We start from the raw sequence: 17,312 nt of genomic DNA on the forward strand, positions 1-17,312 counted from the left end.
GCGTCCAATGTCTTTGAAGCATATGCAATTACAAAAGGATCCTTACCTGCGCGCTGGGCCAGCACCGCTCCTACAGCATGGTTGGAGGCATCACACATAATCTCAAAGGGCTGGCTTCAGTCTGGTCCTCTCACAAATTGAACTTGAGTCAAGGCGATCTTCAGCTTATCAAACGCTTCCATACAGTTCTCACTCAGCTCAAATTCAACATCCTTCTACAGCAGTTTGGATAAGGGCAATGCTACCTTACTGAAGTCCTTGATGAATCACTGGTAGAAACCTGCATGGCCAAGAAACGAACGAACTTCCCTCATGGAGGAGGGATAAGGTAGACTAGAAATGACATGTACCTTTGCTGGATCTACAGAGATACCAGTATTAGAAACAATGTGTCCTAGAATGATACCTTGTTTGACCATAAAATGACACTTTTCAAAATTCAAAACAAGGTTTGAACTAACACACCTGTCTAATACTCTAGATAAACTATCCAAGCAAAGGCTAAAGGAATCACCATATATGCTAAAATCATCCATAAAAACCTCTATACAGCTTTCAAGAAGGTCAGAGAAAAGACTCATCATGCACCTTTAGAAAGTAGCTGGTGCATTGCACAAGCCAAAAGGCATTCTCTTGTAAGCATATGTTCCAAAGGGACATGTAAAAGTAGTCTTCTCCTGATCTTCAGGAGCTATATAAATCTGAAAATAGCATGTGTAACCATCTAAAAAGCAATAATGTGACTTACCTGACAGGCGATCCAGCATTTGATCAATGAATGGCAGCGGGTAGTGATCCTTACGAGTGGCCTGGTTGAGGCGCCTGTAATCAATGCAAACCCTCCAGGAATTCTGCACTCTGGTTGCTATGAGCTCTCCATGCTCATCCTTCACTGTAATGACTCCAGACTTCTTGGGTACCACTTGTACTGGGCTGACCCACTCACTGTCTGAGATGGGATAGATGATATCTGCCTCAAGTAATTTGGTCAATTCCTTCTTGACAACCTCCAAAATGGTGGGATTCAGTCTTCTTTGGGGTTGACAAACAGGCCTTGCTCCCTCTTCTAGAAATATCCTGTGCTCACAAACTTGAGGGCTGATGCCTACTATGTCTGCCAAGCTCCACCCAATTGCCTTCTTGTGTCTTCTCAGCACATTAAGTAACTGCTCTTCTTGTTGGGAAGTGAGTTCCCTTGCAATGATGACTGAGAGCTTCTGATTATCCTCAAGGTAAGCATACTTGAGGTGGGGTGGAAGGGGCTTTAACTCCAATTTCTTCTCCTGACTGGGCACTGGATCTTCTGGAGCTAGTGATAATTGCAAGGTGTCCTCATTGTGTTCAGAGGGTTTCTCCACACTTGGACCATGCTCCATGTGCATCTCTTCTATTTCTTCCTGGTGAACTATAGCTACAGTCTCATCAATAATGTCACACTGGAAGACGAAATGATGTTCCGGAGGATGCTTCAGAGGTTCATTCAGATTGAAGCTCACTGCTCGGCCGTCTATCTCAAAAGAATAGGTTCCTGAAAAGGCATCTAGCTTAAACTTTGAAGTCTTCAGGAATGGTCTTCCAAGCAGGATGGATGACGGTTTTCCTGAGTCATTTTGGGGCATCTCCAAGATATAGAAGTCAATGGAAAATGTGAGCCCCTTAATGCTCACCAGCACGTCCTCAGCAATTCCAACCACTGTAATAATGCATCTATCTGCTAACACAAAACGAGCTGCCGACCTTTTTAAGGGAGAGAGCCTCAAAGCATCATATATAGACAAAGGCATAATACTCACGCACGCTCCTAAATCACACATGTAGTCAGAAAATATTACACCCCAATGGTACAGTTAACCATGCATGGTCCTGGGTCACTACATTTTTCAGGTATATCTCCCATTAAAGCAGATATGGAACTACCTAAAGGAATAGTTTCTAATTCATTAATCTTATCCTTATGCATGCATAAATCCTTTAGAAATTTTGCGTATTTAGGTACTTGCTGAATAACATCAAAAAGGGGTATAGTTACCTCAACCTTTTTGAAGATTTCTACCACTTTGGGATCAAGTTCCATCTGCTTTCTGGACTTCCTTGCAAGGTGTGAAAATGGGATAGGAACGACGTCTCTTACAGCTTCAGCTTCCTTTGGTTCTCCATTCCTTGGTTGAGCTGCTTCTTCTTCAACCATGCCTTGTACTGCATCTTCCTCTTCAGCATCCTCTGCCTCAATCATGTCTTCATCTGGGGCGTGTTCTTGTGAGCTTGGCTCCTCAGGGTTCCTCTCTTGCACTGTGGTTCCGGACCTCAAAGTGATGGCATTGATGCCACCCTTAGGGTTGGGTAAGGGTTGAGAAGGAATTCTATTGGAGCTTGAAGGCTGGTTTGTGGGAGTAGGTAATGAATCTATCCGGGAGACGAGAGCTTGTAAAGTGGCATTCAGACCATTTAAAGTAGAGTTTAGTGTAGTCTGAATGTCTTGTTGTCCTTGTGCAAGAGAACGAAGCATCTCGTCATTAGATGAGGAAGGAGGGTAAGTGATCTGAGGGACCTGTTGTTAGTTGTGCTGAGGTCCTTGGGACTGCCTTAGGTGAGGTGCTCTGTAAGGCTGGTTCTGATTCTACTATTGATAGGAATGGTTGTGCTGATTTCGGTTCTGCTTATTGTTATTATTATTCCACCTCTGATTTTTCTGGTTGTCTCTGCCTCCTCTGTTATAGTTGTCCCTCCATCCATAGTTGGAGTTATCTCTCCAGCCCTGGTTGGGGTTGTCTTGCCACCCTTGGTTATAGTTCCCACCTTGGTTGTAGTTGCCGCCTTATTGATACGAGCCTTGATTTGGGTAGTCATAGAAATTGTGAGTAACTGCCAAGGTGTTGTCCTCTTGTTGGAGCTGCGGACACTCATCAGTGTAATGACTATAGCATGCGCATATCCCGCACACTCTCTGAGGAACCAGTTGTTGACTATGTTGTGGTGAGGGAGGTTGAGATTGTTGTTGATTCAGATTTATCTACTTCAGTAGGTTGGTCATCTCACACAGACTCTGTGTGAGAGCAGTAGTCTCAATGCTAGAGAAAACCTCTGTAACAGCCTTGGGGTGGTTGTTCCTGTGCCTATGATTTCGAGTGGACTCAGCTAGGTTGCTGATCAGTTGCCATGCTTCATCTGCGGTCTTGTACTTTTTCAGAGAACCATTACTAGCATCATCCAATGTAGTCTTATCCTGAGGCTTCATACCTTGTGTGAAGTAGCTGATCAACACTAGCTTGTCAATCATGTGGTGGGGAACGCATCCAGCAGACTCTTGAAGCGCTCCCAGTACTCATAAAGGGTTTCTAATTCACCTTGGATGAGGTAGGAAATCTCCTTCCTTAATCTGTCCGTAACTTTAGCCGGAAAGTATTTTTCCAAGAATTCTCTCCTGAGCGTATCCCAGTTGGTAACAGTTGCTTCAAGTTGGGAGTAGTACCACTCCCTCGCCTTTTCCTCAAGAGAAAACGGGAAGGCGGTTAGCAGAATAGAAGTTTCATTTGCACCATGACGCCTGACAGTAGAACAGGCTGTCTGAAAATCCCTGAGGTGCTTGATAGGCTCATGAGCCGGAAAGCCATGAAACTTAGGTATCAAATTTATTATTGCAGTCTTTAGTTCAAAATCTGCAGCCAGATTTGGATGACGGACTTGATACGGTTGCAGAGTAAAGTCTGGAGCTCCTGCCTCCTGGAGAATAATCCTCCTGGGTGCTGCCATGTTACCTGCACGTAAATCAACTGAATCAGTAGTAGAGGAGCTTGTTTCTCCCTCAGATGGCGGTTTAGATTCGCCCTCAGATGAGATTGGTGAATTGATAACAATCACTTCACCACCCTCAGAGGCTAACTGACGTCGAGCTCTCCTAATACGTGAAAGAGTTCTTTCAATTTCAGGATCAAATGCGACTAAGCTCGGATCAGGCAGTGAACGCATCATTCAATGAGAGAAACATACAGCTCATGGTAATAAAATAAAATAAAATACGCAAATAAATTAAATTAAAAATATTTACACCAACTAATAATTTAGCACGCTATTGAAACTCCCCGACAACGGCGCCAAAAATTGACGCGATAGAAATTGGCCGATTAAGAAATTAATAATAGAAATACATTGCAAGTACAGTTCTTAACCAGCAAAAAACCGCTTGTCAATTTAGAAGAGTTGTCACAGATTTAAGAATAAGATACTGAGAGTATGAATCCCAAGTCGTCTCCCAACGAGTTGACAAAAGAGTGCAGCTTATTAGTCAGAGGTTTTCCCAGAAATTTTGAGTTGAGAAATAGAAAAATAATAATTATAAAATTAAGCAACAGAAATTAACGAGAGAATTTATATATTTCAATTAAAAGCTTTGACCGGGAGAAGATTAATTGGAATTTCTATCTTTGTTGGAATTTTCCAAGTGTAATAATAAAAGGTTGTTGCTCTACTTGGTCATCCCTTAATTAATAAGGGAAAGTCAAGTAACTAACTAACCAACTATATTCTTAGGTCCTAAGGAAGGACTAGAGTGAGAGACTAGATTTGTCAGTCATCAACTATCAATTAGGATTAACACTTGAGCATTCCAACTCAAGGTTCTCCTTTTAATCAACTCCCAATCAAGTTAGGAAATTATTCCATTAACATGAATATAAACTTCACAGAATTAAAAAGAGAATAAAAGGAAGACATGATAGACAATAACTACAAATTAATTAAGAGTAAAAATGGTTCCTTGCATTGATAAATCCCAAAATCATAAACATACTTATCCAAATAGGGTTAATGGGCAGTAAAAAGTAAAGGAACAAGAAAACAAACTAGAATAATAAAACTTCCGCGGAGGTAATGATCCTTCTCAATATCCAAGAGCAAAAGCATGAAACTCTAGAACTATAAATGTGAAGAACCCTAGAGGAAGGAGTATAATTCTCTCTCAGATTCAAAGACTAACTAAAACTATGCGTAATGAGAATGTCTCCTGAGTCTCTGCTGTTCCCTGGCTCTAGTCTGTGTTTCTGGACTAAAAACTGGGTCAAAACTCGGCCCGAAATTGCCCCCAACATTTTTTGTGATTTCTGCAGATCGCGCATGTCACGCGTACGCGTCACTGGTCATTTTTCGTGTCACGCATACGCGTTAGGTACGCGCACGCGTTGCTGCGAATTTCTCCAAATCGCGCGCACGCGTGAGCCATGCGTGCGCTTCGCTTCTCGCCAGTTGTCTCCTTTATTTCTTATGCTCCTTCCATTTTTGCAAGCTCTCCTTCCATCCTTTGAGCCATTCCTACCCTGTAAAGCCTGAACAGACGGATCACGGCATCGAATGGTATGAAAGGACATTAAAACTACACAATTTAAAGGCTTAGGATGCAAGTTTTCAATCATAAAGCATAATTAGGAAGGAATTGTAAAATCATGCAAATAGTATGAATAAGTGAGTAAAGAGTTAATAAAAACCACTCAAATTAGCATAAGATAAACCACAAAATAGTGGTTTATCAGAGGCCATAGTTGATCAAGAAGAACCTGAATCCTCAACTCAAACCAGAAGGCCCAGGGAATAGAAGTTTTTGAAAAACTATCCAGAGAAATTCATAATTGGTGATCCCTCCAAAGGAATATCAACTAGATCATCTTTGAAAAGAGCTGAATCCAACAATTTAGCTCTTATATCAAAGATTGAACCTCAAAACATTCAAGAAGCACTTGCTGATCCCTCTTGGGTGTTAGCTATGGAAGAGGAATTGCAGCAGTTTGAGAAAAATCAGGTTGGACATTAGTGCCTAACTCAAATGGAAAGAAAGTCACTAGCACTAAATGGATTTTCAGAAACAAATTGGGTGAAGATGGAACCATCGTCCGAAACAAAGCTAGACTGGTTGCTCAAGGATATGATCAAAAAGAAGGGATTGACTTCGATGAATCCTTTGCACCTGTAGCTCGAATGGAAGCCATCAGATTGCTCCTTGCTTATGCAGCTCATTGTGGCTTCAAGCTATTCTAAATGGACGTAAGGTGTGCTTTTCTCAATGGCATAATAGATAGAGAGGTTTATGTAGCTCAAACACCTGGGTTTGAAAACAAATCTTTTCTAAACCATGTTTTCAAACTAGCTAAAGCCTTATATGGTTTGAGACAAGCTCCTAGAACTTGGTATGAGAGGCTTAACTCATTTTTATTGAAAAAAAAATTTTCAAAGAGGAGTCACTGACACCACTTTATTTATTAAGAATTATAATGATCATTTTATTCTTGTGTAAGTCTATGTTGATGATATTATCTTTGGTTCGGCTAATGATGATTTGTGTGCAGATTTTGCTAAGCTTATGACCAATGAATTTGATATAAGCATGATGGGAGAGCTCAACTTCTTTCTAGGCTTGCAAATAAAGCAAACTGCAGAAGGGATTTTCATTCATCAAGAAAAATATGCAAAGGAACTTGTCAAGAAATTTGGGCTGGACTGTGCCAAGCCAATGAGAACCCCTATGCATCCAAATATCAAGCTTGACAAAGATGAACATGCTAGAGATGTTGATGAGACATGCTATAGAGGGATGATTGGCTATTTGATGTATTTAACTCCTCAAGGCCTGATATCATCCAAAGTATAGGAGTTTGCTCAAGGTTTCAATCAAAGCCTAAGGAATCACATCTCTCAGCTATCAAAAGGATCATTTGATATGTGCTTGGTACCACTAATTATAGTTTATGGTTTCCAAGGACTGATTCCTTTCAATTAGTGGATTTTTGTGATGCAGACTTTGCTGGGGACAGAATTGATAGAAGAAGCACAAATGGCATGTGTTGTTTTCTTGGGCAATCACTCATTGTTTGGTCAAGCAAGAAGCAAGCTACAGTGGCACTTTCCACAGGCGAAGCTGAGTACATTGCAGCCTCCTCTTGTTGTTCTCAATTATTATGGCTAAAAACTCAACTAGCTGACTATAAGCTGAATGTTTCTAATATTCCATTATTTTGTGACAACATGAGTGCTATAAATATTTCCAAAAACCCTGTTTTCCACTCAAGAACAAAGCACATTGAAGTTCGATTTCATTCTATAAGAGAACATGTGCAAAATGGAAATTTAGATATTCAGTTTGTTAATTCTGAAGGTCAACTGGCTGATATTTTCACCAAACCATTGATTGAAGAGAGGTTCTGCAAACTATGGACTGCACTGGGTATTCTTGCTTCATCTATGTTTTATTAATGATTCTGATGTTGAGATCTTTTGTGTTTTATCTCATAAATCGCGTTGAAATTTTTTTTGGCAAATGATGAGTAAACTTCATTAATTCACTATGAAGCCTACTGGATTCATACCTAACCACAATGAATGATGGACCTTACATGTTGGAGCAGTTCACGAAACATGGGCTTTCTTTACTGAAACCATTGGGCCCATTCCAATATTGCTTCTCAAATTTTTTTTTGGAAATTGCATTTCATTTTATTTGGGCCTGATTTGAACTTTCCTCAATTTTATTTAATTTTTTCTTCTAATGTACAAAGGTACAGCTGTAACTTTCAATTTTTTAATAATTTAAAGCTCTCATTTTTCCAAGACGCAACATTTGCACTCCTCCACACCTATATTAACTTCCCACTACATGCATCCTTTCACACTACTTTTCTCCACTTCTTCATCTTCTACAAACCAGTGCTCTATAAATATGGCACGAAAGAAAAGAGCTATCCGTAGAGGCTCTCATAGTGGCACCCATCGTTCTAATCACACACACTCTTCTCCATCACAATCTCCCACTCATTCTTCCCCTCCATCACCACCCAACCCTACTCCTGACATGGCTCGCACTAAGACCACTACTCACCGCCCTGGCGTCGCTCCTCGCCCTACTCCTACTCCACCAAATACCTCTCAGCCAAGTTCATCCAAACCCAGTTCTTCCAGAGGTAAGAGACCTCTTCATGAAGAAGACGAAGAGATTCCCGCTTTTTAGACTCGCCATACCCTCGGTATAGTCATTGATTTTTCTCTTCGTTTAGTTTCTGAACCTAAACTATCCAATCCCATTAGTTACAAGTCCTTCTATGCTGAGATTCCCCACGAGTCTTTTGATCGTCGTCGTTTTCAATCTCTCATGAACTACCTGTTTTTTTGAAAAGACATCTATAAGCGCATTCTCTGCCCCCAAAGCTTGTCAATCTAGACAAACTCCGTAGGAAATGTCTAAACTTTACACCTCTGTTTGCATGTCAAGGATGGATTTCCATTCTGTCCATTAAGGAGAGAATTTATCCTGATCTGGTGAAGGAGTTCTATAGCAATCTGTCCTACAAAGAAGGGAGAATCACTTCTTTTGTCAAAGGTAAGGTGATCATCATCGACAAATACCACATAAGCAAAGCCCTAGATTATTAGGACAGGGGGTTGATGTCTATACGTCGGGTAAGTGGGACGATACTATGAATGTGTCTTATTTTGAAGCTCTGAGTACTGTGTGTGTCAATATCCCTCTCTTAGAAGGTACTACTCCTACTCACAAGTCTCTTGGTCTAATCCGTGCCTAGTTGCACAGGATTGTTAATCACATCATTTTACCTCAACGCGGCTCTCTTCAACGCGTCTCATTTTGTGACACACTGGTTCTGTTTGCTCTTCTCTCTAAAACTCCTATTTCTTTTGCTTCTTTGCTTGTAAGATATATGCATGCTTGTGTTAGTACCAAAAATGCTTTACCTTATGTCATGCTTCTTACAAAAATTTTTCAATATTACAATGTTGATTTTGGGGCTGAAATTTCAAAAGATTGTAACTCATACATAAAAGGGGGTGGTGTAGTAAAAAAACAGCACCCAGACGTCGCCAGACTGATGACAGCACTGATGTTCCCTCTGTTGATGAGGATCCTCTGATTCTCCTTTCAACCTCCACCACAATCAAGGTCATGAAAAGCATTCTGAAGAATGTGCTTGAGGAGTTCATCAATCTGACAGACCTTCTTCTCATTCATGGTGCCGAGCGCAAAAGAAACCAAGTTATGGAGGAAAATCCTCTCAAGAAGACTAAGGGGAGAATTCAGATTCTGAGGGACTTTGTGGAGGATGTAAAGGTTGGACTCACGACTACAGACAATGAGGGGGATGACGATGGAACCTCTGATGAATCCAACTCTGATGCCTAGGCCTTTTTTATCTCATATGTGATTATGACTCAGTTTCTTTTTAAACTTGTTTATTTTTTTTGGATGACTGTAAAGACTTTAACTACTATGCTACTTACACTGTCTGCATTGCCACTAACAAATTTTGTGCAGGTGTTTCTTTCCCTCCTTGATGACAAAAGGGGGAGAAAAGAAAATGAATGTTAGGATTGACGTAGACATAACTAATCAAGAATGATGATGACTTTGTGACTATTGTGACACTTGTTTAGTGATGTTTTTTTAAGTTGAAATACTGGTAGTCACTATCTCCATGTTATAGTGTATTTGTGTTTTGGGCGTCTTTGTGTAATTTCTATTCACATAGTAAGCCATGATTAAGGGGGAGTAATGCTAGCATTGAGGGGGAGCAACTCACAATCCAAATATCATCAAAGGAAAGTGTTCTCAACTCATTTAAATTAATTTTTAATTTCAATCACCCTATTTTATCATGTTTGTCATCAAGGGGGAGATTGTTAAGTCTAAGTTGATTTTGGGTTTACAAATGATGACAAATATTTCTTTAGGTTGAAAGCCCAATGCTGTTTAATAGGTGTTTTAATTGTTGCAAGCCCAATTATCCAAGTTCATGCTGCACCAGCCCAAACCAGCATAAGCTTCAGCAAATCAACATGCTAAAGCTACAACACTTAGTGCTCATTTGCTCCTTAGTACTCCAAGAGTAATAAACAAGCCCAATGCTTCTCAAAGCACCGTTCAGCAAATTAAATGACTATGTATTTGCTAAATGTTATAAGAGGACAGCTAAATCATGCAAGGACAGGTGTGGTTCTGTGAAAGCAAGAAGGACACAAGGACATCTCTACTCTCTCAAAGACATTAGCAGAGCAACACTTGGTTAGTGGGTGAGCAAAACACAAAAGCAGTAGCAGCAGAAAAATGGAGCAAAATGAAAAAGGAGAGCATGCCAAGGAAGAAAGAAAAACAAAGGACAGCAGAGATAGTGGTTGAGCTCCTCGGATAGTAGAAGTAATGGAACATGATGAAAAAAGGACTGCATACCAGCAATGACAGCTCCAACGAACATCTGGTACAAAGAAATGGAAGAGGCAAAAAATGAAGGCAAGATGAAGACATATAAGAAATTTCATTCCATCATTTCAAAGCAAGAAAAAGAGAGCACTCACTCAGAGCACCATCTCAAACATTGAGCTGGAATCTTTTTCTTCTACTCAAGCTTAATTTCTGATTCTTTTGTTATGGTTGTCTTGTGTCATTTTCTGTATTGAAAAAATGCTAATCATGTGAGGTTGAAAAAGTCAAGAGAGAAAAGGCAAGAGTAATGCAAAAGAGCCACTGAATTTTGATGTAATTTGGTTTTTGAACTAGGATTAGTTCCTCTTGCCAGTTGGGTTAGCACCTGGTGAAGTCTGAATCTGTTAGATTCCCCTTCCTAATTGGGACAGCACTATGGGAAGCTAAGCTTTGGTGAAGAAAGCTTAGGGTAGATACTAGTTGAATTAGAGAGTAATTCAATAGAATTGGTGAATGTAATCTGTGAATTTTAGTGAAAATTCCACCATGGTTTGTGGTGGAGACTGAACGTAAGATTCATTGCACAAAGAATCCGAACCAAGATACATGCTGGCCTGTTTTTTCTCTTCCCTACTCTTTACTTATTCTGCATGAGATAAAATGAAATAATCTCCTGCAACTCGAGCTTCTGCTGAAACAGAGATGGAAACTTTAAGTTTTAAGCCAATTTGATTCAACCCTCCTTCTCAAGTTCAACTAGAACCATCAATCTCAAAAGAATTTCCATTTTAAAATTAAAGTACTATCAATGGTACAATTTATTGCCATGTATTCTGATTTGGCAAATGTAAATAATATTCCAAACCTAAGAAAGAAATCTTAATGACAATGATAACAATGCTATAATCTAGATCTAGCCCTCCTGTCTAGCATTGCACAATGCTGGAACAAAAAGCAATATTTTCATCTGAGATTAATAGGATCTTGATGGTAGTAGCATATGAACAGCATCCTCTCGTTCATCACAAGAAAAAGCTAGCAGCTAAAAAGAGCACTATAAAGTAAATGAATTGAAATTTAGAAATGATATTGGCACTACTGTTGTCATCTGTCCCAGGAACAAAGCTTCCTTCAGAAGTGTTAGTTGTGAGTACAACAACAATCCAGTCATCTTCGGAGCCAATTCCTATTCCAGTATACTTTGAGTCGTTGAGATTGCCGGAGTAGAGAGATCGAGTGAAATTATCGAGGACAAGACTGGGGACTAGGCCAGGCACACAAGCAGGCATTACGGATCCATCCCTTGTGTTGGAAACATTTAAGTGGCATTTTCTTAGATGTTGTGGATAGTTGGAGAACTGAGGCTCTGTCCCTGGTACTGTATTAGCACCTGTGCTATTTGAGCAGGGTTGATCCTTAAATTGGTCCGCCATTTCATTTGCCAAGCAATTGGCATTTTCATTCTTGGTCAGAGTTGTCAAGTTCAATGATGCCCGGTACTTGTTGATTTCCAGAAAAAGCTCATCTTCCTCACCTGCAGCGGGGTTAAGGTTGCAAAATGTCAACAAATCTAATGAGCATGGTTACATGAATATTATTAATTATTAGATTGTAAACAGCATCACATCAATGCATATATTGTGATCCGAAAAGGCATTTCTCTTAAACTTAAATGAGTTGCAGCTATCAAAAGATTCTTTAATTCACAAGTACATTCCATTAGCAGATCAAAGATTTTTAGGAGCATGCATAGATAATTAGGGCAGTGAATGGCACCCTAATGTCCAACAAAGTAAACAAATATTCCATAAGATCAGCCTGAAAAATGTCAGATCTAGCTCGAAAGAGGCATGATATATGTAATAAGAAGAAGTGCAAGGCAGTTAGCTGATCGGAGAGAGACAAGAGAGTAAAGTACTGACCGTGGTCGCATTGAACAGGGTGAATGCAGAAGAGAGTGGAAGAAACGGTGAGGGAGAGAAGCAGAGCGAAGCGGAATAGCCTCATTGCACTTTTGCTTTGCAGTTTGGAACTGAAATGAAACTAGAACAGCTGCAGATGCAGATCAAAGGGAAGACGAGGACTTAACAACCAAGTTAAATACACTCACTTCAACCACATTGTTTTCTTAAGGCTTAATGTATTCCGCTCTCTTCTTGCTGTTTTTTATCTAATCTTTAATTTATAATAATTACAATCAAATCTAGCCGTTAGTATACTGCCTCTGCCAAAGTACAACATTACAACATAGCTTTGTTCCAAATAAACTTTTAAGTTACGGAACAATAATTAGTTACAACTTACAAACTATATATGCCTATTTGTGTCGGTTGAAGAAAAATAAAAATTCTCAAATACACCACGCCTTACATTGTCGTGTTATAAAAAAACTTATTCCGAATCCTTTACATAATCTTGTTAGGTATATATTATTTTGAGTTAGGTATATATTATTTTCAAAATGATGTTTGAGATTGGCATCGTGTACTAAAATAGTATTTAAGATTCCAATTGCGTTAATTATGTTTCTTAAATTGATAAAAGTACACCATATTAATCTTTACCTCATTTTCTATTAATAGCATAATGACATGGCTTGACGACATAGATTGTTAGTGATACGTATCACTCTATGCTTTGACTACGTATAATGGATGATGATGTGTTGACCAGTGATGCGTTTTGACATGGACGATTGTGCCACGTGTCACAATGCTATTTGGTCACATGTCAGTTTGTACCACATGTCGTTACAGTATTTTCACGTGTCATCCATTATGTCATCAATGTAGATGCACCAAATTAGTGCATTACTTTGCATTAAGTGACTCATTTTAGTCCCTAAAATTGAATGAAATGCACCAAACTAGTCCCTTTACTAGTCTTTTTTTTATAAAATCAAAATTCTCAATATCTTTAAATGCATTAATTTTAATTCTATTTTTTCACATGTTGTTTAAATACAAGTGCTTTTCTAAAATATTTTTTCTCTTGTAGGTACCCTTGACAGCCGTCTTGGACCTGACGTGAAGGCATTTCAAACACCCTCAATATCATCTCTGACCTCTTTCGTCTAGCCTAGACGAAAGAGGTCGGAGATGATAATGAGAGTATTTGAAGTGTCTTTAATCTAGCCCATTTACACACAACAGGAAATATGTATTTCATAAAAATCGAAAAAATGTGTATTTTGATTCTTGATTTCTTGTTTAAAACACGTGTTTTTAGATAAAAAAAATGTATCTAATTAATCATATAATTCTTTTTTTATAATAAGTTTGTTTTGTCGATTTTTAGCAAATCGATGGTGGTTCGATTCTAATGGTTTGGGAGCGAAACCTACTCCTCTTTGCAGGTACCAATTCTTCTAAAAGTGCATCAACGTGTCTTCCATTAGATAAGTTTTGAGAAAAAAGGATAAATTAAACCTTGAAAATTGAAGAAATAATAGAAAAGTGACAAAGTTTTCAAAAGGAAAATCGCTTACGGATAGAAAATAATTTGCATTGGAATTTAAAAGAAAACAGTAAAATGCCTTTGATTGGATCGAAAGGCTTTGACATGCGAAATTAAAATGCAGAAAGATAAATCGAACAATGAAAATAAAGAACACTTGGAAAACAAATTTACTTGAAATGATAAATTTACAGAAGTGTAAATTGAAAGAATAAAGAGATGGAAGGAACCCTACAGAAAAGTTACTCGATTGCAAACTCAGGAATTTCCTGGGATGTGAGTATGCTTGAGTGTTTTTTTCTGAGTAAAAGTTCCAACCCCAATTTCCTAACGCTTCCTAGTATTTATAATATATCTTACATAACTGACAATTAATTACAATTGATTACAACTTTGAATATAATTCCTCTTGGTAACTGTTCCCGCTGCTTGATTATAGCCATTTCCCATAATTTCCTCATGTGATAAAAGCATCTAACCGTTCCACTTCCATGACTATTCGACCCACCTGTCAAAGGCCTTACTCGGTTATGCATATCGAATATCTTATTCGACTAGACTTATCCGATTAACAAATCATTCGAGATTCAATTTTACGCCAGTCATTCTCAACCTTACGCCTACGCATACATCTTCTCGAGAAACAACCACTGTTTATTCCGAATCGACTTACCTTTATCGAATATATTTTTTTGATCAACAAATTGCCCCCTTGGATTAATGTGTTTACCTTCGAAAATATTATTATTAGAAGATAAAACACTTAATCTAAAATTGAAAATGTCAGTTCTTAAGTCAGTAATAATTATCATTTAAACTCCCCATTAATACTGACCACTCGACACATTTTCCGAAACTTATGCTCTCTCTCCACCACTTCATCTTCCTCACGAAGTTACCTCTATTCGCATCCCTTTCACAGTAACGGCTACATTGCTACTTTAAATTCACCATTTCCCCCTTTTGTTCAAATCTTTCGAATACCCATTATTCTTTGAATCTTTCTTACATCAAGAATTTCCTCACCAAATCCTCAACCTTTAATCTTCTTTATTTGTATTCAATAATGACTGGTTCCTCTTCTCATGCTGCCACCCAAGGCAAGGGTAAAGGACTTGTAATAGCACCACCATCTCCACTAGCTCTTTGCATTTTCAATCAAGTCAATGATGAAATCATTGACGATCCCCATTTGCAAGTTAATGATACCAGAATCTTAATCCCCTTCACAATCAGTGCGGATACACACTGTTTCCTCTGCCCGATTGAATCCCTTGAGAGGGCAAACAAAAAACTTTCTTTCTTCCCAAGCGTTGAAGGAGAAGATTTATTAATAAACCAGGCTTTTAACATCTCTCATTTCATCAACCAGAAATTCTTCAGAAATAATCCAAAAATCAACCCTCGAGGATTCGATTTCACAGCTTGGTACCAACGCCTCGAACCCTCAAAAAGTGCTACCTGGGGAGCCCTAGAAATACATGAACTACTAAGGTTCTCTCATTTCTCACTCACAACATACCCTTGGATGATTGGAGCAGTGACTTGTTTCTGGAATAGGATGACCAACAACTTCCATCTTCCTTGTGGAATGATCGAAATGTCTCTCCTCGATGTAGCTGTCATTATAGGACTCCCAATAAATTCTCCAGATTGTACCCCTGACATGCAATCTAAACACCAGTATGATGTTGTCTTAACCAACTCTTACAGCGACTTCATTGCCCAAAACATGGGTGAAGATGGTACAGAAGTCACAGATAGTGAACATGTAGCCTTCTTGTTTTATTGGTTAAATGCAGTCCTGTTCTACTCTCAAAGCGTACAGATGTCCAAGTTCTTCCTTCCCTTGGCTACTCTTCTTCATGAAGGGAAAGTTCTCAACTTGGCCAAACTTCTTCTAGGGCACATTTTTGAAGAACTTGGTCAATTTGTCTGTGACCTTCGAGACAATAAAATAATCAGTACAGGAGGTCCTCTGTCGCTCCTTCAATTATGGCTTAATGTCATTTTCGAAAATTTTATGACAAAACCTGAGGGTGGCAGTACTGACAAACAACACATTGAAGGTTTTCGATTGTCTAATTACAAACCCACTTTTCTGAACACCCAATCAGATGAAGACAGATTCTAGGTTGTTTTCTCCCTTTTTCATTCTTGCAAGAATTTTGACAATGATCAACTCAACTTCACTCCCTTTTTGCATCGCAATTGCGGTCCTGCCTAGCTTGATCATTTACTCTTTCCTAATACCAATGAGGGGAGTCAACTTGCAAATCGAAATTAGGCAAACCTACTAGCTATTCAAGTAATACCGATAGGGCTGCCACAACACACAAAAAAAAGTTCAAAATAACCATATACGCTCCTCACTTAATAGCTAGATAGCTGGGGTTTTCTCAAGCTATCCTAACACCACAACCTCGACACAGTGATCCATTCTACCACATTATTTTAACATCTCAAGAAAATTTCAACACCTGTCTCTTAAAAAATCAACAACGCAGAGACCGCTTCAACTTCTTGATCTATGAACTGCGTTCATTCATCACCAAATCTTGTTTCGAATGGTGGACTGCTTATTATTCAAGGTACACCCATACCTTAGAAGAAATTCAACAAACTACTGTTCGAACAGTCCCTGTCGCTGAGAGTTCCCCAAAAAGAACTCACAAAAGGAAAGCTAACACTACTCGACCACCACCACACAAAAGCAAAAGGACTCCTACCAGAACTTCTCGAAAAGTAACTATTTCACTCATAACTTTTCCTTTTAACTTGAAATATTTTGCAAATTATATTTTCTTAAACATACTTAATTCTAAAATTTTTTACCAGTTACTGCTGCCATCATCAAGCGAAAGCGCTGATGAAAGTGAATCAACTAATAAGGATACTCTTGCTGCCTCTTCTCAATCGGAAGATACAGCCAATTCTGACCCTGGCTCTCAACTAATACGGAGATCCAGACTTCCTCAGGTAACACAATTATCTCTATACATATTTCACTTGGTTTAAAATAAATTTCAAATTTATAACTGTGTACCTTTTATACCAGCCTACCAATGTTGTCTGTTCAATTTCATCTACTGGGGCTTTTGATCAACCAATTCTGCAACAACAAAATGACCCAGAGCACTCCACATCACATGATTCAATTCAATTCACAGGGCCTATTCAACCGATTCCAGCTGCTCTTCCACCTCTTCTTCATACAACACAGGTGGTTGATCTGATAGCAGATCCCTTGCAGCATTCTCCAGAAGAAACTCATACACTTGACACAATTTCACCAAACAATCAAGGTGCATTGTCTAAAGAAAACCAGGCGGCCCCAGACTCTGATTCGGCTTCTAGAATTGCTGACACCACCAATTCAGATTCTTCTCGATCCAGGATCTTAGAAAATCCTCCCAAACTGCCTAGTCCTTCACTCCAAGTTGATCTTCAGACTCCTCCCGAACCAAGACCCGGAACATCGAGTGCTTCTACCACCCCCACAAGTGCTACCTTGGTTGACTTGATTTCTGTTTTAAATAAAGTTATCCAAGAAAACAAAGTACCAGTGCCTGTGCCAGCAATCTCAAGACCTGCTACATCAAGGCCTTCATTCGAATTAGATCCTGGCACTCGAGAATAGCTTTTTATCACTCATCAAGCTCTTGGA

General features: G+C 39.0%; 1 protein-coding gene across 1 annotated transcript; it reads right to left on the minus strand.

Moving 5' to 3' along the window:
- Positions 1-10,946: 10,946 nt before the first annotated feature.
- Positions 10,947-12,473, minus strand: LOC112749902 (uncharacterized GPI-anchored protein At3g06035). The gene is made up of 2 exons (XM_025798326.3): positions 12,112-12,473; positions 10,947-11,723 (listed from the first exon to the last, which is right to left on the minus strand). The coding sequence occupies exons 1-2, from the start codon at positions 12,194-12,196 to the stop codon at positions 11,212-11,214; spliced, it is 597 nt and encodes a 198-aa protein (XP_025654111.1). The 5' UTR covers positions 12,197-12,473; the 3' UTR covers positions 10,947-11,211.
- Positions 12,474-17,312: the final 4,839 nt, after the last annotated feature.

The sequence above is a fragment of the Arachis hypogaea genome, chromosome 15 (assembly GCF_003086295.3).
Source record: "Arachis hypogaea cultivar Tifrunner chromosome 15, arahy.Tifrunner.gnm2.J5K5, whole genome shotgun sequence".
Classification (NCBI taxonomy): domain Eukaryota; kingdom Viridiplantae; phylum Streptophyta; class Magnoliopsida; order Fabales; family Fabaceae; genus Arachis; species Arachis hypogaea.